Genomic DNA, 20,000 nt, shown 5'->3' with positions numbered 1-20,000 from the left:
GTTTTTTTTTTTTTGGAAGGAAAGATAGTGCAGATGAAAACAAGAACTGAAGACATTTGGAGCTTTGCAGCTGTCTGCTTGTTGTTTGCATCCATACTTAAGTAAAATCAAACCTAATGTAACCAATCCAACATCTTTGGATTCTTAGAAATTCATTAGACTCCTGATGTACAGCAGAAACAACACTTCTATGTTTTTCATCAGAATTAAAAAGGAATTACTATCATTTCTTCCACATTTTCCTACAAATAGTTCATCTTCATATTTTCATTCTGCTTCCCGATCAGCATGCGTCTGTCGCTCTGTGTACCCATAACGACTTTATTATGAATAAAGATTAACAGCAAGAACTCTTGAAAGTAAACACTGACTGTATTTGTTTTACAGTGTAGACACAAAAGGCCCTTTATTCTCTCTAATAAAGAGAATAATGCTCCAGGTAGCCAGACTTTTAGTCCTAATTGTTTAAACAAAAATTGTACCTTAATTATTCAGGGTTTCCAGAGGTTTCCCAGATGTTTTTCTTCGGACATTCAGTGCTTTCCCACTCATTTTCAGCCCAGTCCTCGTTCCTTACCTTCATCACAAGAATGTGTTTTGTTGTTGAGCGACTTAACACTAAATGAAAGGATGAACCAGTGTTGTCTACATGTGACAGACTGACAGACAACTTATCTTAAGCCGATTTGTAAAAGACACACAATTTGTACAAATCTCTCAAAAACACAGTTTGACAGAGAGGAAATGGAAATACTGGATGGCTATAGTGAAGAAAAGGACAGAAGAAGTGTCAGGCTTAAAATCTTACTACATATTTAACAGTCTATTTGACACAATATGAAGGAAGGACAAACTCTGCACTGTTCCAGATTATGACTCTTTAGCTAGTTTACATTTGCAATAGCAATATCACGTTTGGAGCACCAAAAGAAATGAGAAAAAACCCAGCAAAGACCTGGAGCCTGAGAAATGCAGCCAGACCTTGTGTTGATCCATTTGCTGTTTATCAAAGCTTCATCAGAAATGGTCTTTATGGAAGGGTGGTTGTCAAGAAGCCGTTTTTACAAAGGAAAACAACAGCATGAAGAACACAAAATGACGATGTGTATGAGAAGTATGAGAAGTAGAGTAAAAATCAGTTGGAACAGGTCTAATGGAGTGACAACATGACAGGAAACAGAATTAAAGGCAATGAGCGTTCAAACAAAAGCTATCTGGAAGCCTGGAGAACATGTGAATAAATTCGCACTAAGTTTGAGAGGATTCAGGGATTAAATATAAAATTTCAAACTTGTTTGAATTGAATAAAATCTCCATTTATGGAGCAAAATCTGAGCACTATTTCATGTTTCCATGTCATGATGGGGAGTTCAGAACTTCTGCATATGAAAACTTTAAGCAGAAAACAAATAAAATCCATAATAAAGGTTTTTTGTTTCAGCAGCAGAGCATCTTTTTGTTCTCCTGCGACCGTGAAGGCAACTGGACATGTCGGATATTAGATCAGAAATTCTGATGTGTATAAACATAATTATTCAGCTCATCCACAGTAAAAACTGACTGAGGTTGATGTTTTGACCTGCAGGGTTTGTCTAATAAGTCAACAGACGGTGTCGCGCGTCTGTGCGCTCCAGCCTCTGATAGGCCCGTTTCGGTCACGTGGGCTCTTCCTTCATTATTCCACCGAGGTTTGGCTTTATAGCCTACAGCCCCCCCCATGCAGCGAGCAATCAAACGGGAATCACAGGACCACCGCTCCTGCTGGATTTGCTGCTTTTCTTGTTGATGTTGGAAAAAAAGAGGATTTCTCTCTTCCGTGACGCTTCTGCCATTTCCCCCCCCTTTTCTTCCCACTGACACGGAACATTTCAACTGGTGTCTGGATGCTGACGATGCTGCGAGGGGTTTGGGCTGAGACAGACTCATCAGATTTGATTTGAGCGTGTTTATTCTCCACTTGGAGCGCGCGTGATGTGGATGAAACAGCCTCAATGAAGTGAACGCAGCATTTTCCACTATTTTTTTTCCTTTTTTCTTTTCTTAAAAAAAATTTCTTTCTAAAGTGCTTTATAGCTGGAAACTTTGAAAAAAAAAAACCCCAAAACAATCCAACCAGGGATGAATAAATGGAAAGGATGAAGAGAGCGTGGTTTTCAGTGAGGCCGCCTTTTCCTTTTCTCTCCAAGCAGGCAGCGGTTTGTTGTGATGCGTCTCCCCTTCATTCCCACTGACACCACTTTGGATTTTCCTCTTTGGATCTGTGCGTTTCCAGAATGGCTCGTTTCGCTGACGACCTACCCACCCGCTATGGAGGAAGCACAGCCGGCGGAGGGAGAGGCGGACCGGGCGCCGGCAGAGGGGGCGCCCGGGGCGCTGGTGGCGCGCCGGGCGGGCAGAGGATGTACAAACAGTCGATGGCCCAGAGAGCCCGGACAATGGCCATTTACAACCCCAACCCTGTCAAACAAAACTGCTTCACTGTCAACCGCTCCCTCTTCATCTTCCGCGAGGACAATCTCATCAGGAAGTACGCAAAGAGAATAACAGAGTGGCCATATCCTTTCCTGACCAAGCTGCAGCGCACACAGCAGGCGCATCAGCCTCTCCAGCAGTAACACACCACCTCATTAAGGCCTACATTTCTTCTCTTTAGTTGCCAAAAAATAAAAAAAAAGGGTTGTAATGTCAGGGTTGGGAGTACCAGTCCACAGGTGGAGGAGTTTGCGCCACCGCGCTGCCTGCACCTGTCGCTCCGCTTCTTATCTCTGTTCAACATGACACAAAGGTGTTTTTAGCCGTAGCTGCAGGGCTGTAGGCAGGAGATCTGCCCTCTTTTATTCCCAGCTCTAATCTCTTCGCATTGTCCGAGTTCTTTTGTCAAAATGTCAGCTGTCAACGCGGCTGCCGTCCCCGCGCTGCGGTTAATAATGATGCAACATGGCCATTGATTAAGCAGCTTTAAGTCAATAAAAAAGAAGCATGTTTGAGTCAGGTTGGAGGTATTGAGAAAAATACAGTCCTGCTTCACATAAAACACGGTGAAGCCGCCTCGTTGTATTACTTGGGAGCCCTCTCCATGGTGCTGAACTCGCCCACGTTCGTCGCTCCAAAACGCCTATCCATCCATTTTCTCAACCAGTTCGACCAGTTAAGGCTTGCTGGGAAAGCTGGAGCCCATCCCAGCAGTCACTGGGAGGGGGCAGGTACACCCTTGACAGGTAACCAGTCCATCACAGAGCCGCTTGCAGAACAAATGTTACTGATTTCTCACCTTAAATCATGGAGGCTCAGACGATCTGTATTTTCTGCAAACTATCATAAAGTCTAGATTATAAAGTGACAGCTTTTTCTTGTTTTTAAAGTAAAACTAAAGTGAAGTTGTGCCTTTTCAAACATATTTGCAAACAGAAAGATGTAAACTCAAAATCAAAGACCATAAAACTGTTTTTTCCCTCTTATGTTACACATATTGCTGAAATGAGTAACTAAGTGACACCATTTCCATCTGCTCATCACCAATAAGGCTTGAAAACAATAAAATTTAAAGGCATTCACATTTGATAATATTTTCTTAACATAAAAACAGCCAATACGTCGAGGAAAAGGCTCGTGAGCGCCACTGTTTTCTGGCAGGGAAATGGGAGCAGACTGGGAAGACGGAGACAAACACGAGCAGCAGCTGGATCTGCTCTGTGGGAAACAGTGAGAACAACATTAGCTGTAATCAAATAACGGTGCTTATCAATTTATCTGTGCCCTCCACGAGTTGGATGGGTTTGAACTTCCTATTCGACTTCCTACCAAAATTATAAGATGATTAAAAGAAAACACAGGAGCTTGAAAATCAATATGAAGCAGATATAACCGATTATTACAGTTATAGATTTATGAGCAAGAAAGCAGCTTTCTGGTTGTGTAATCAGGTTATTTGGGTATCTTTTTCTTATGCTTTGCTTCATAAGCCCCCTGTTCCTTTGTGATTCGCAGGCCCTCAATAGGCCTTGACCCCAGGGGCATGGACCCTGTGAAAATGGATTGCAGAATAAGCCCGCCATTGAAAATTGGTCAACCATCTGGAAATATCATGAGTACACATATAGGATGCTTCTTCTTCTTTATGCTTTAGTGGCTAAAATGCATCCAAGTGCAAGTTTATGTTTAAATGGATTTTTTTTTTTTTTTAAAATAGTTTACATCCCACAAAACTCTGTGATGAAGGAAATCCTGTTTGCACACATGATGTTGTGATCATAAATGAAATGAATGCAAGTTCTCCTTAACCCTCACACTCCATTTGAGTACATGATCCTGGCAACGATCATTGCCAACTGCATCGTCCTGGCCTTGGAGCAACATCTACCTGCGAGCGACAAGACGCCCATGTCAGAGCGGCTGGTAAGTCTACAATCTGTGCAGCACGTTCGGTGGGTTTCACTGTTTGTCTTTTCTTCCAGCTCCTCTCCTCTATAGGATCTAGCTCCTCACACACGCCCGGTTTAAACCAGTAGCTCCCAAATGTTTTCTGCAGGGCTTCCTTTTTTTTTTATCCACAATAACAATATCAAGCCCCTCTCCGTCCTACAAAACATGTACCCCAACACGGACAGTAGAAGAAATGCACCACAAAATAGTGTCATTTGGCAGGGAAATAGTCTTTAGTTTGTTGACTGCTCCATCAGTAATTGTAGTTAAAACAGTTTCAGGAAGCCTGATAATTCCTCCGTGTCCCTGTGTGTGTGATGGTGCACAACACACTGTGGTTTCTCTTTATGACCACACTGCAAAAACTCAGCCTTAAAAAAAACAAGAAAAAAATATACAAAAATGAGGTAAATGTTGCTTAAAATAAGATAAATTATCTGCCAACAGAACCAGGAACATTGACCTTGCCAAGACTTCCTAAAACAAGTAAAAACACTCTTAAAACAAGAGGAATTATCTGGCATAAAAACTTAGAATTATCTTACCTTTAAAAAAAAGAAGCATATGTGTTCTCAGTTTAAGATTTTTAATCTTACTTAGATTTCAGTTTTTGCAATGCATGAACAGGGAAAGAGTTGCCTTCTTATACACTACCAGTCAAAAGTTTGAACTCACTTTCCCATTGGATTTAATAGGAGTGTGTGTCCAAACTTTTGACTGGTAGTGATATTTCTTGTGATTATTGAAATGTCTTTTTTAATTGTGTCAGGTATCAGACCGATACTATACACACTCAAAAATAGAGGTACCAGCTTGTACCTAAAAAGGTACAAATGCTTGTCGCTGGGGGTGTACTCTTTTGAGAGACATTTCTGTACCCTTCAGTTCTGGTCTATTTTTGTACCTGATCAAGTTCAACCTTTCCTTATCAAGTTATGTTTTTTATGTTTTCCACAGCATTAGGCCTGGTCCACTCCACTTAGCAATATTATCTTTAATCTAGAAATAATCTTCAAAAACTCTGACATTGTGGACTACAGCAAGTGCTGTGCGTCTAAACCGGTCTTAACAATACATTTATTTTGAGGCGACTTTTAAAATTTAAAAAAAATAAAATCATCAAATATCAGTTGTAATATGTGGTGAAGTCGTAGGGGGGTAAACTGATTGCTGAAGAAAAGCTGGTAAACGTCCCAGTATGCACTATACACTGTAAAAAAAAGTCCCGGTACGCAAAAGGATAGAATTTAAAAGTGCCGGTACTGCGTACCGCTGCGTACCGGCCCGCTTAAAGCACTGCTGCTAACAACAGTTTTTGTCATGACAAACATTTTTCAATGCTGCAGGTACCCTTATGGTTAAAATGGTACAAATTTTTACTTTATGTCACTTCGAACCCTTTTTCGTACTCTGAAGGTGTGCTTCTGGTCTCTAAAAGACCAGAATTGTACTTTTGAGAGAACATTTCTTTAAAATGTACCTATAGGTAGAGAAATGTCCTGATCTTGTACCTCTATTTTTGAGAGTGTGAGTGTGTTTTCATTAAAGTGTTTCATTATAGAACCTGAAACTGATGGAAACATAAAAATTAGGTTTAAAAAAAAATGAACACATGAACGGAAAGAAACGAAGCCGTGGAATTAACACATTCATTTGTTATTTTAGTTATTACTATAATGTCGAGTTAAACATCTTTGGCGAGCAGAGTGCCCCGTTAGTGGTGAAAACCAATCCACCAAAAATCACTTTATCCTCCTTATTTATGAAGTTTATGATAGTTATCAAGCCTCGCAGTCAGAGTTTTTACCATCTTATGTCTATAATATAAAGTTTTTACAGGAGCTACTTTAAAAATCGGCATCATATGAGCAGAAAAGCTGATTTTGACATATTGGCACGTCATCACAGCAGCAAACATAATCCACTAAAAAATCTTCAGCCTCTTGATTTATGAAGAACCAAACTGTTTTTAAGCCTTACATTTAGTTCAATGGTTCTCAAACTGGGGGTCGGGACCTCCTTAGGGTTCGTGAGATCATTTCAGGTGGTCACCATATAATGAAAAACAATTTAACCTCCAATTAATAAATAAATTTGGGATTTTCAGCAGGGCGATAAAAATTAAATAATTAGCGCATTAATCTGTGATATTAGCATCTTCTTTAGGAACATTGATGCATAAACAACAACGTTGTTAAAAACCGGCATTTAGCATTTTGGGGCTTTTAGCTGCCTTTTTACAGCAATGAACCAAATCCACCAAAAACCATTTTATCCTCCTTATTTATGAAGATTCTGACAGTTTTCCAGCCTCCCAATCAGAGGAAGCTGACCTATCTGACACGTCACACAGTTAACCTCTCAGCCATTGTGTGTGTGTGTGTGTATGTGTGTGTGTGTGTGTGTGTGTGTGTGTGTGTGTGTGTGTGAGGGGGGGGGGTCTCAAACATCCACATATATGAACTTGTGGATTGTGGCTCAAAAGGTTTGAGAACTGGCTGAAATGATCTCTGGATGACTCATTTGCACCGATCTGCTGCATAACTCTGGGCTCCAGTAGGCCCCCCCCCCCCAGGTTGGGAAAACCAGTCTAAACTAACATTTGAACCTTTTCAAAGTCATGCAGAAACAAAGATGAAGCTGCACGGAGACGTCAAGTTGCACATGCAGAGAAAAGCTTCACTGTTCAACACTTTGCTCCTCTTCTGGAGGAGTGCAGCAACACTCTTCAGCTTTTTTTAAAAAAAAGTCCAGAACCTCATCTCCAACCGAGCCCCGGCTTTGGTTTCGACTTGTCTCAACCACAGAGATGCAAATTCATCAAATGTTTTTTTTAAAAAAAAAAGCAGCGTTCAGGCTCACAAGACGATGATTAGCGTGGTCACACAAAGAGAGAAAACAAGCATCCTCTCGCCGCCTCCTCCACCTTGAGGATGTAATATGACAAGATGGCTTTTAATTAAAAGCAGGGATCAGCTATTATTTGTAAAGCTCTGTCAACAGACCAGGAGGCGTGCGGTAAGTGGAGGCTGCTGGCGAAGAGGGCTTCACATCCATCGCAGGTCATTAGCAGGAGGATCCTTGGAGAATTCCTCAGCTGCTTTTCCAAAGACATATTTGTTCATTTTAGGAGCGTTTCGGGTGTACATATGCAAAACAGAAAGAGTTTTATTCACGCAGCCCTCCAGCGCTCATTACATAAGACTTTACTGTGTTTATGAATTTGAAATGTAGTCGAGTGCTTGTTGAGGTTGTTCCTCGCGGCCGTATCTGCTGCACACATCTCGGCCTGTCACACTGTTTTTGTGTGATTATTTACGTTGGTGGCTGGGTGATACTTGCAGGGGTTGGGGGGCAAGGCCTGTCAGATTGTAAGGAGAGAAACGGAGTGGTAGAAGTTGGCGTTGGCGTGAGACATCCCCCTCTTGGTTTGCTCACAGGAAGGAAAGGCATCGCGCCACACACGCTTCGCCTCGCGGGGTTGGCCTGGGCCACACAGCAGACGTCCTGATGAAACTGTGACACAGTGCAGAGCTCAGATCAATCATGTTTAGTCAGGTGTGTCGTACATGTGCCATTTTCAAAAGGGTTTTCTTCGTCAGGTGGGGATAGGGGGGGTTTGTATCCCTTTGGGACAAATGTCACACTAGTGGGGTCTTTTGAGAAGCACTTTAGGTGCCTACTCTCAATTCTGTTCTTCCAAGCTTCATTTTTCTTTTATGTCGCACCAGTGGGACGCTTGAACTTTACAAGAGCCTTCCCATTTGGTCCAAATGTCAGAACAAGTACCCCCCCCCCCCCCCCCCAACCTGACAATGTCTTTGTATTGTCTGCCCAACTACCTTGTTTTTGAAGAAGTCCAGTGACCCCCTTCAACCTCTCCTCTTGAGTTGTTGGCCTCTTGCACGGCATTGCAGAGTTTAACCTTTAAATAGTCTGATGTCTGCTTTCATTTCAGGTTTTATAGGTTGTTTGATTTGTTTGAATGCATTAAAATGTGCCGGTTTGGAGCTCAACTCATTCACTAAAACCTTCGGAGATCATGCTGCATTTCTGATTTGCTTTCACTTTAACTCTAACACTTGAACAGAAAATTATTATTATTGTTTCTAACCTGAAGTCTTTATTAGGCCCTTTAACAAACTGTAAGAAAAAAAACAATAAACAAAAATTATTTTGCATATCATGTGTGGCATCTCAGGATTACTGCAGTGCAAACAGTGTCCACCAGGGGGCAGAAGACCAATAGAAGATTTTAAATAATTCTAATGACGACTGGCTGCATTATTTCCGTATAAACACACACATAGTTCAGTGACTTAAAGTCACTATAATATCCCTCTGTTACTGGGCGTCACCGTAGCAACGCGTTAATCAGATGATTTTGGTTAGCTGTTTTTTAACAGGTGGATGACAGAAACACGCTGTGGCTTGACAGCGGTTGTTTGACATATAAACTTCATTAAGGCCAACAAATTGGTTATAAAATGTTTACTGTGTGGGACCACGGTGTAAGCGGAGTAAACAACTCAGATCCGTGCATTAGACGGTTATAATGCTGCACGTTGTGCATTATAACGCAGAGTCATTCAATCTTCATGTAAACAACAGGGTTTTAAGTGGGGATGCACTGATACCATATGTTTTGAAACAGAGTAGAAGTACTTAAATTTGAGTGCTTACCAGTACTGAGTACCGATACGAGTCCTTGTTTAGTTCCCTCATGTCTTGTTTCCTGCTTTGGCTACGGTTCGTTAGTTCACCTGGTTTCAGATAGTCTAGGATACACTGCAGGGAAAATAAACATTTTATCACTAAGGCTCATTATGTATTTGTAGCCAACTTAGTCATTTTGATAGTAGGCTGACATAGATACACGAAGCATGTGTTGCCTTCATGAAAAGGCTTATATAAGGCTTTTAATTTTTTGCAGCTCCAGACATATTGTTTTTTTGTTCCAATATGGCTCTTTCAACATTTTGGGTTACCGAGCCCTGGTCTAGTCGATACACGTGTGTCTTGTTTTGTGTCTGTCTGTATTTATACCACTTGGTTTCGGTTCTCAGTTCTGGTTGATTGTCGTTAGTCGCCTGTGGCGTCTCCGTCTTCTGCTCAGTTTAGTTTAAGCAGTAGATACATCCACAAGGAGTGACCTCAACAAGCACCTTTTTCCCGCCGCTCTGTCCTGCATTTGGGTCCACACACCTCCACACACCATGACAATACCTCCTGGATGCTGAACCCTCCAGGACCAGATTTGGCGATTCCTGCCATAAAGTGGTGCAATAGGTCTCAGAAATGATGCACATCAAATATGATCCAACACATGTCCTGTGGATCTCCTGTGGATGACCTGTGGATCTTTGAGTACAAGACGCTGAAATGGCTGTTTAAGAGGCCTTTGTGAACATATCTGTACTAAAACCACACACTTTCTCCTCATCAGAGTTGCTTTGCAGAGATAATGTGCACATGTACCAGGATTTGATCCTGAAAGTGTGTTTTTTCGGCAAGCCTGGAACATTCTTCATTTGTGCAACGTGCCATCTTTATTCATCCTTCACCAGTAACAGTGACACTTACACATGAAAACAACTCCTGCCAGTGTTTCCACTTAGTACAACGTACACCAGCAATGTAACTATTTCATTATGAGAAGGCACCTTTTGATTAAAAAACAGGCGCCGAGCTCAAAGGGTTAAAATGTTCCTGCGGTTCAGCTCTGCCACTGTAAAAAGTGAAAGAAGCCATTTTTATTTCTTTCTTTCCCTTTCACCCTCTCCTTACTCCATCTTTCACTTAATGCTTCATTAAACACACTCTTACCTCTTACGAAACAAAAAGATCTCCTCTCTGTCAATCTCATCCTCTCTCCGACTCTCTCCATCTTCCTGCAGGACGACACAGAGCCCTACTTTATTGGAATATTCTGTTTTGAGGCTGCCATTAAGATCATCGCCCTGGGCTTTGCATTTCATAAAGGCTCCTACCTCCGCAACGGCTGGAATGTAATGGACTTCGTGGTCGTCCTCACAGGGTGAGTCCACCTCCCCCCTCCTCCCTCCCATCCTGCTGGGCGCCAAGCCAGAGATGGAGGCCATAAGTAAAAAGAGTGGTTTCTTTTGTGTGGATCTGCGAGATAGAAGAGATGGAAACATAACCGAATCAGCTTCAAGCGTGCGTCTTATTCAACAAGTAATGATCAAGCGATCGCTTTATTGTTTTCTTGGCCTTTACGCGCTACTTGCAGCAACGTGTGGAACAGTTTGGGTGATATTTAGCCGTCCATGTGATGACGTTGCAGTAAAGTTTGACCCACTTGTGCATGCTTCGTGTTTGCTGTGTTGGTTGCAGAGATGTGTGGACGTCAGAGTCATTCGCTAAATGAGCTTCTGTGACAGAAGCTTTTATGGCTGGATGTTGTGTTGCCTCATCTTGTCGAGCAGCTCTCAGTGGCTGCTTGGTAGGGAGGCTGATGTTCTTTGGGGGCTTTAAAGGCCAGGTAATGGCTGCAGTTGAACATTATCAGAAAGAAGTTGTGAAACGTCAACGCACGTGATGGTTTCTGCAGTCCTAGTGCTCCTTCTCAGCCTTTAGCTGCAGAATTTGCTTCATTTTGACTCAAAAAGTAAAAAAAAACCCAGGTAACTCTCAATATATTCCTCCTGGGGTTGATCCATGATGATTTTACTGATGTTAAAGGAGCAGTACAACGTAAACGACTCAGGAAGTCATCACATTAAAATGTCTGAATGTAACTACGGTAACGTCACTTCCCACCGCGCTGAGAAATGCCAGCTCTGTTTAGTTAACCTCAGAGATATTCCCCCTTCTCTCTGTGATCTTTGAGGCTCAGGTTGGACTGGTGCTGTTAATAATAGCTTTTTCAAAACACCAATAAACAAATGAATCGACGTGGAGCGCCGCAGATTGCAAAGGCAGCCACGGCGAGCGCTTCGAGGTGACAAAAGCAAAAGATGGGAAGGCTTCGTTAGTCCACATCTGTTACAAATGCGAGGGAAACGCGCTGAGATTGAGGTGCAGGATTGAAACAGTGGAGATGCATTTTTCCTTTTCCCCCCGAGCCAGCCTGCACAGGCAGGAAATTCTGCTCCGATCTGATTGGATTTAACATTCCCTCGAGGTTGAAGAATTCATGTTGGGTGATGAGAGACGCTGCCATTAGACACGCAGCATCACTTCTCTCTGTGCTTTGGATGCGACAGAATAATAAAAGCTGATAAATATTTGCATCCGGAGCAGAAAATCCTTCTTGTTATTGTTTACAGTGGATCAAAAAAAAAAAAAAAAAATCTTTTTATTGCAGTTCAATTTCTTCTCCTCCGGAAAGTAGCGGCAGAGAAATAGCTCTTCAGTTTCGGCTACCCATTGCTGACACAGCTGGAAACAAATTAACCATTATGTCCTGCATGTGTGTGTGTGTTGCCGTTTGGTTGCCAGGCAACCGCAGGAGATAACATGCCTGGTTGCGAGGAGGGGTTTCTGTGTGTATAAATGTTTGTGAATCCTTTCTTTGGCTCATTCTTGTGGGATTGAGGTGTCTGAAGGGGTCCGATGTGAACCAAGAGACCTCCTTGGTTGGGGGGGTGGGGTGGTGTTCAACATGTCCTCTAACATTTCAGCCTCTCTTTATGGATTTAACAGGATTATGGCACACCTGGGTGTTAGGAAGCATTTCTGCTCTGCTGATAATAAACAGCCTTTAGGCTCAAATTTATGATCATCATTGTGGTTGAGAGCAGCGTAGAAAATAAAAAGATGGTTAAAATCAATAAGAGTGGAATCACCAAGCATGGTGCTTCTTAAAGGAGGAGGAGGAGGCGATCACACTTGATTATTGATGAGCAACTGTCCTTAAAAAAAAGTTCTGGTCAGAGGTTTTATCGATCCTAATGGTCAGAAACCGAACTGAAAGATAAATATTCGGTCATCCTGTTCGTAGTTTGGCTTAGAGTCCATGCTGGTTCTCTTCCAGCCGTGCAACGTAGGAGCTCCATCTTTAGGCTAATTATGTTGGTGTAGCCACCCAGTCCTAATGAAAGGGTCTAAATGATAGTGTAGCTGGAGGCAGCGGCAGACCTTTAATCTGTCCTGATCAGGCATTAGGAAGCCCTAATAAGAGAATAAATCTGCCTGGGTTGCCAAAGGCTTAATCAATAGAGCAGCGAGCCTCAGAAACACTAAGCTGTGATGAGGAGCCACATGTGACCGTACACACCCGGAGAGCAACGGGTGAAGAGACAACATTCTCCTTTCACGGCATTCAGAGGTTTTAGACTGTAAATTAACTCTAAGCTGAAGCTGTTAAACTCCAGATTGAACGAATAGGAATAAAAAGCTTCATGTTTGAAGGAATGTTTTTGGTTTCTGACATTTATTTAGTGCTATTTTATTTAAAGAAATAAAGTCGTTCTTCTGAAGGAAGAGATGATGTTTATAGGAAGGTTTTAGAGGCTGCTGCAGAGTGTGGCATCTTTAGATGACCTGCATCAGATACACAGCAGTCCTCTCCGAGTCGGCAACCTCATTTTTATCATTTTACACCCAGCATATGACTGAAGGTTGCCAGATACTCCTGGCCGTGTCGCAGTGTGGGGGGGAGCAGCACGAAAGACCAGTTTTTGTTCAAGAGTTTTTTTTCATAAATACGGTTGGAATAACTTCCCGAACTTCTTGTTCTGACTGAACATGTTGCTTTTTATTCAGTATGGTTGTAAATATAATTACATGTACACACGTTTGTCCATCCTGCCTGTGTCAAACATCAGTTTCCCGTCATGTTACTGCAATGCAATGAAAAAAAACTCATGTTGGATTATGTGTTTTCTAGAAATGTGAATATTATGTAACACCATGCTTCATGTCCATGAAATGAGAATGCATCCTGCTAATCTGTATATATATATATATATATATATATATATATATATATATATATATATATATATATATATTTTTTTTTTTTTTTCTTTAGTTTATTTAGTTTATTTAAAGGCAGTGCAGTAAAAATGTTGTTACATAAGAACAAAACTCCATCAGTTTTGATCAAAGTGTCTTTTTGAAGCTAAATGCTGTTTCTTGTACCACTCAGACACACACAGATGGAGGAAAATTTGCATTAAAACAACAGAATAAATGTACATACACACACAGTCCCTGGCCACTTCATCAGGTACCAAGTTGGACCCTTCTTCTATCAGAAATGTCTTAATTCTTCATGCACACATTCAACAAGATGGTTTTGCTCCATATTTACATGAGGCATCACACAGTTGCAGCACATCATGATGAGAATCTCCCGTTCCACCACGTCCCAAAGCTGCTCTGCTGGATGGAGATCTGGTGACTGTGGAGCCGTTGGAGGACAGTGAACTCATCGTCATGGTGGAGATGATGTGAGCTTTGTGACATAGTTAGGGATGTATAATACTGACTTTCTTTAACTAACAACTGATATGCTGATGTTGTCCTAAACTTGATTTTTTATACCAAAATCAATTGATAGATATTTTTTAAAGTTTTGATAAACACAAAAATATTTTGAATACTATAAATGACATCTCTAATATTTTGTCATTTTGAGTCAGAAGAGACGTAGTTAAAGAGTTTGATATATATGTGCATTTTGTGGAAAGGTTGTCAGTAAAAAACAATATCGATATGCTCGATATTACATCTTAATGCTGTTATCGGCCGATAATATCGGTAGGCTGATAATATCAGAGAGCTCCATACATGGTGCATCATCCTGCTGGAGGTTTCCACCAGAATATACTTCACTGTGCTCATAAAGGGACTGACATGGTCAACAACTAACTCTGCAATGTGCGCAAAATTCATCGATGCGAAATTTCATTGTCAACCTGTCGTGTTATAAACGCCAGTATCGGCTTTGCTAATAAAACACTGCGCCAGGCACCACGGGTAGTAATTTTCTGTTTAGCTTACAAAACAGGCTTTTTTAAGATGTAATTTCGAGGCAATTCTGAGAAAATGAACACGTTAAAGTATTTTATTTTATTATTTTTTAAAATTTTTTTTTTTTTTAAAGGCAAATCCTGCACAGTTTGGATATGACACAATAGCTAAGTTTCGCCCAGAAAATACAAATATGGGCAAAGAGGTGGAGCTGAGAGGGGGGCTGTGAGCGTCATGGTGGATGATTGACATTAAGCGAACTCCAAGCTGCCTGTAGCTAAGAGCTAACCGAGCTAACCTGGAGATAACAGGAGATAACCAGCTAACGGAGGTAAGCAGGCTAAAGCTAAGTCACGTTGTTAACCGGCTAAAAACCGCGGTTGTTCTACATTCTTCTTAGTTGAAGCAGGAGATCGGTACCTGTCAATCAAAAGGACACACCCCTAAATATGCTGAATTTCGAGATTGAATTACTTCTAAACGGACCAGTTAGAAAAAAATTCACTCCCCACACTGTTGTCATGAAGGTAAACCTGACCTATTAAACCTAAAATGGATTTTTGAACCAGGCTGTAAACATGTTTATTTCTGCTGTGAAGTTGGTCTTTTTAACATGGGAGTCTATGGGGATTCGCTCTGTTTTGCAGCCTCTGGTGGATGAGAAGGGTACTGCAGTTTTATGCATTTCCAAATAGACTTCACTTTTAACCACTGGATGTTGCCGCTTAGTTGCCGCTTGGTTGCAGCCCTATCAGCAATGATACTCGACTGGCTGTGAGCTTTAAATAATTCTCAGTTAGTACTAAGGGATCCTAAATATAACAAAAAATGCTCCAACATGACACCAGCAGCAGCTGGAGCTGTTGTTACAAAGCAGGATGTAGCCATGCTTTTATTTTGACATGTTTTCCTGGTCATAGCTGACAGTAGCGGTACCTGGTGTGGTCTTCTGCCTCCGTTTGGTATCACCTCCAACCAGTCTGCCCATCCTTCTCTGACCTCTAACACATTTGTCCTGATTGGTCCATTTGGCCCTGCGATGGACTGGCGAGCTGTCCAGGGTGTACCCTGCCTGTCGCCCAAAGCCAGCTGGGATAGGCTCCAGCTTCCCCGCGACCTTGAATTGGAATAAGCGGTTCAGAAAATGAATGAATGGTCCATTTTGCTTTTTGCAGGAAGTCATTCTCTGTGAATCCCACAGATGTTTGTGTGTGATAATCCAAGTAAACCTGCAGTTTCTGAAACACCAAAAACATGCTAAATTCAAGGCCACTTTAATCCACTTTCTCCTTCACTATGCTCAGATTGAACATCAACAATTCTCCTTGACCAGATGCAATAATCTGCTGCTCTGTGATTGGATTATTATACCTGAATAAGTGTGTCTGTCAGTGTACAGTTCATCACTGTGTGTCAGAACCTCCTGCTGACCTTTTGGCCTTTGATTACCAGTCATCGCTGTAATAATCAATGTCTTGCATCTCTTCTCCTTCCTCTGCACATCCTATAGAAGCCCGAACGTCCAGAACAATCATCCCTCTGTGAGCTCCAGAGAAACAAAGACAGAGCAGTTTTATTTATTTATCTGGATGTTTGATTTATAAGTCCTGGCCGTAAGTGGTCGGGGTGAGAGTCGGTGCTTGTGGCAACTTCAAAGTTGCGATGCGCTTTCATGTGTCTCTCTGGCGACGGGTTAACACAATAGGAAGCTTCAAAGTACAGTTGCAAAGACTAAAGAGAGTGGGTCATTTTAGCTCACGGCCTGCGACATGAATAAATGTTGCCTTTGAATATCTGCCAAACTGCTGCCGTCTGATCATGAATATCTGCTCAAGTTTCTCCTGTGCTTCTCGTGTGCTGATTCCGTACGTGGACACACAACCCCATCTGACGTGGAGCTGAGGGCTAAAAGCTATTTTATTACACTTGACCTTAGTTTTCACTCCAATAAAGTGAAGCTGAGCTTGTTTTCGTCCCATCATTGCACGTTTTTGCCCTTTCGGGCCACCTTCGGGGGAATTGTTTTTAGTGTGAGGTTCGCTGGGTTTTGCTGTTTTCTGTAGTTTTATTACACTTGTTTGTTTAGATGTTGCCTTGTTTTGTCTTCCTCTTATACTTTTTTTGATTTGAATTGAATTTAATTCTATATTTTTGTCAATTCTTCGTCTTTTTTTTCCAAAAACTTTCTCTGAAACTTACATTTATCAGACCCTTCCCCTGTGAAGCCACGCTGTTGTGATGGATGCAGTATGTCTTGCAAGGCATGCTTATTTCTACATCAGCTTTTGTGTACAAGACCATTTAAAGTGCTTTACATTAAACATTTAAAGCCTTGTGTGAAAAGACAGCAACATGTAGCAAAAATCACAATAAATACATAAATGATTTTTTTTTTTTTTTTGTCTTGTCCAGCATTTAGGCAAGCAGAATGATGGTCTGGATGCTGTGTTCTGCTGAGCAAATTTTCTCTGCCAGGGGAAGCTTTATAGATATAATGATCCCCTTGACTTTCTGAATTTTTATTTTATTTCTATGTTTATTTTGTATTGTTGTTTGAATTGTAGAGTTTGTACTGCTGGACCAGAGAGGACAGACAAAAGACAGAAAGAGAAAGGAGAAGAAACACCTCATAAGAAAAGGGAAAGAGATAAAGGGAGAGAAAAGGGAGAGAAAAAAACAACAACTAAAAAATAACCCAAAAACAAAAAGAAAGAAAACAACCTACAGATGTATACATACACACATACAGGCACACACATACATATACACACACATACACACGCATACATACACATACATATACACACACGTATACACACATAATATATATATATATATATATACAAATATATACATATGTACACATATACATATACACATACATACATTTATACACACACACCTCTATGCACACACATACACACACATACATACGTACAAACATATACGCACTTGCCAGTATTAACACATATACATACACATACAAGCCAACTTTAGATCATAGTAACTAAACTATGAATCTAAAAAGTTAAATATAAATGAGAAACAAACAGAAATGAGAAAACTAGCTGCTGTTAGTGAATAAAACTGCGTGACGACTCGGTGACTGTGTCACATGCAGAACATGCAGAGTGGAACGTGTTCCGGAAAAGGTCATCATGCCAGTGTGACCCCTCCCACACAAAGGCAAGAGGCACGCCAGGAGTACCCCCGAGACCAGGGCCATCGGCAGCCATCCCCAGGCGCAGACCCCAACCGCCCCACCCCGGAGCCAGCCATGCACCGACCCAGGAGGAGGCAGAGGGGGGTCCCAGCCAGAGTCCCCCGCAGTCAGGGGGAACAGGCCCCAGCAGGCCCGGACCAGCGAGGACCGGCCCCGCCGGGCACCGGCCACCCAGGGCAGACAGAGCGCGGGCCCCACGGCCCTAAGAGCCCAGAAGCAACCCCCCACCCCCGCAGGCAGAGGGCCCAGCCCACACCGACGGAGGGCCGGGATCCCCAGACCGCCACCGAGCGGCAGCCAGGCCGCACCCCAGTGCACCAGCAGTGCTCCCCGAGCACCAAGACCCTCCACGCACCCACGCACACACACACACACACACACATACGCACACACATGTGCACACACACACGCACGCACACACATGTGCGCACACACACACACACACACACACACACACACACACACACACACACATGCACCCACCCACCTACCCCCACCCACACCCACACGCATCCACACTTCCTCCTTAAATACACCCATTCTCTTACACACGCTCAAACTCACACTCTCCTACCCCCGTTCTTTATACACACAAATGATATTAAAATGATTAAAATCTTGCTGAAATCTGCAAGGCCTTCCCTGAGAGAGACGTGGAAGCGGACCGCGGCGTACTGATGCAACCCCACCAGATGCAGGATTTTTTGCTACTCACTGATAACAAGCAGGACCCTCCCTCTCCTCTGCAGTCTGCAGGACATGACGTCCATGTTTTCTAAATTAATTTAAATGTTTCCTCCCGTCTGACCACAGAACAGCAGCAGCATCTGCTTGTGTTTCATGTTGTTACATTAAAACGTATCATGTTGTGCCTGATGCATTTCCCGTTTTTACAATAAAAGTACAATGTTTAACCCGTTAAGTCTGTTATTTATGAGTGAGACAGCTCTGCGTTTCTCTATTCTTTGGCCTTCTGAGCAACCAGGATGAACTTCTTAGCTAGTTGACTGTAAAAGGGGGTGAACAGTGTTTATCTACTGATGTGAAGAATGACTTGATTCAGGTTTTGAGCTTCCTTCTGTGAGAAATCCACAGATTTCCTGACATTTTACACGTTTACGTGAGAGTTTTAATTCCAAATAAAAGTTAAATCTGCTTAAAACAGATGAAAAATCACTGTTTGTTTTATGTGAATTAATTACTTCATTAATTATTTAATTAAATATTAAAACTAATCTTTTAAGTTTTTAAATGAATGAATGAATTAATCTTTTAAGTTTAAAAAAAAAAAAAAGCTGCTGTAGAAATAAGCAGCTGTATTTACAGCCAAGACACATATAGCACAATTACTAATTAAAACAGAATTACTTTTAATTAAATTCATTATTTAATTTCTTTTTAATTAATATTTACAATTATTAATTAAAACAAAATGACCTAACATTTAAAATGACGGTTCTAAATAAAACTTAACTTTACTGACTTTGGTGACTGATTTATTCCCATTTTAAATCATTCATTCATTATCCTAACCGCTTAGTCCATTAAAGGGTCGCAGGGAAGCTGGAGCCTATCCCAGCAGTCTTTGGGAGAAAGGCAGGGTACACCTTGGACAGCTCGCCAGTCCATCGCAGGAACATTTTAAATCAGAACTGGTTAATTCCTCTGTCATGTAAACATTAATTCTGCTTTAATTTAAGTAATTGCTCGTTACAGTGTCCCTGCCTGACGACGCACATATTCCCCGCCGTCTTCAGGTACTTTACCTTCCTTCTCCTCAGCTGCTGAAAACAGCTTGCGTCAAGCTGCTGCTTCACAGTTATGATAAAATCAAAGGGAAAAAAGTTCTTATTTTGTGGTTTTCCATGAAAAGACGAGAAGCAGGAAGCAGAGTTAGTTGACTTCTGGTAGATGTAAGTATGTCACGTCTGCCAGAACCCTTTCCAACCCACTTATCTAAAGCAGAATTACAGGTAAATAAACATGTTTACCATGTAAACACAATTCAGAATGACTATTTCCATGTAAACCCAAAGGATAAAACTGTAAATCAGAATGAAAAAAAATCATGTAAGCATTACCGCCTGCTGACTCACACCTCACCTTCTTTGCCTCTAAGTCACTTTTAATCCAGGTGCTTTTCTCTGAGGTGTCTGAGCGTGATCCTGGAGCTGATCTTATTGATTTGACGTTATCGACCGGTGTGCTGACAGATGTGGTCGGTGACCCGTCGGCTCGGGGTTGGTGCTGGTTTGTGTTGGCTCGGTGCAGGCGGCTCTCCTCGCCGTCTTCCAGCCAGCTGGTGATGTCTTCAGTGAGCGCTCTGCTGAACACCGCGGGCTCTCAGAAGCCAACAGAGAGCTGCTGAGACCGTGTCGTGGCAGTATGAAAGCAGCTCCGCTGTCCATCAGGGGCC

General features: G+C 41.9%; 1 protein-coding gene across 1 annotated transcript in view; it reads left to right on the top strand.

Moving 5' to 3' along the window:
• cacna1bb (calcium channel, voltage-dependent, N type, alpha 1B subunit, b) overlaps positions 1 to 20,000 on the top strand; it is a gene marked incomplete at both ends in the record, with an annotated part of 269,481 nt that overhangs the window by 9,736 nt on the left and 239,745 nt on the right. The window contains 4 exons of the mRNA XM_079256383.1: positions 1,586 to 1,659; positions 2,273 to 2,554; positions 4,290 to 4,395; positions 10,320 to 10,459. Of these exons, the coding sequence (XP_079112509.1) occupies positions 1,586 to 1,659; positions 2,273 to 2,554; positions 4,290 to 4,395; positions 10,320 to 10,459 (602 nt within the window). The remainder of the gene's footprint in view (positions 1 to 1,585; positions 1,660 to 2,272; positions 2,555 to 4,289; positions 4,396 to 10,319; positions 10,460 to 20,000) is intronic.

Source organism: Telmatherina bonti (assembly GCF_933228915.1).
Source record: "Telmatherina bonti genome assembly, chromosome: 17".
Lineage (NCBI taxonomy): Eukaryota > Metazoa > Chordata > Actinopteri > Atheriniformes > Telmatherinidae > Telmatherina > Telmatherina bonti.
The sequence above is the reverse complement of the archived record's forward strand: the minus strand, read 5'-3'. Positions and strand labels throughout refer to the sequence as shown.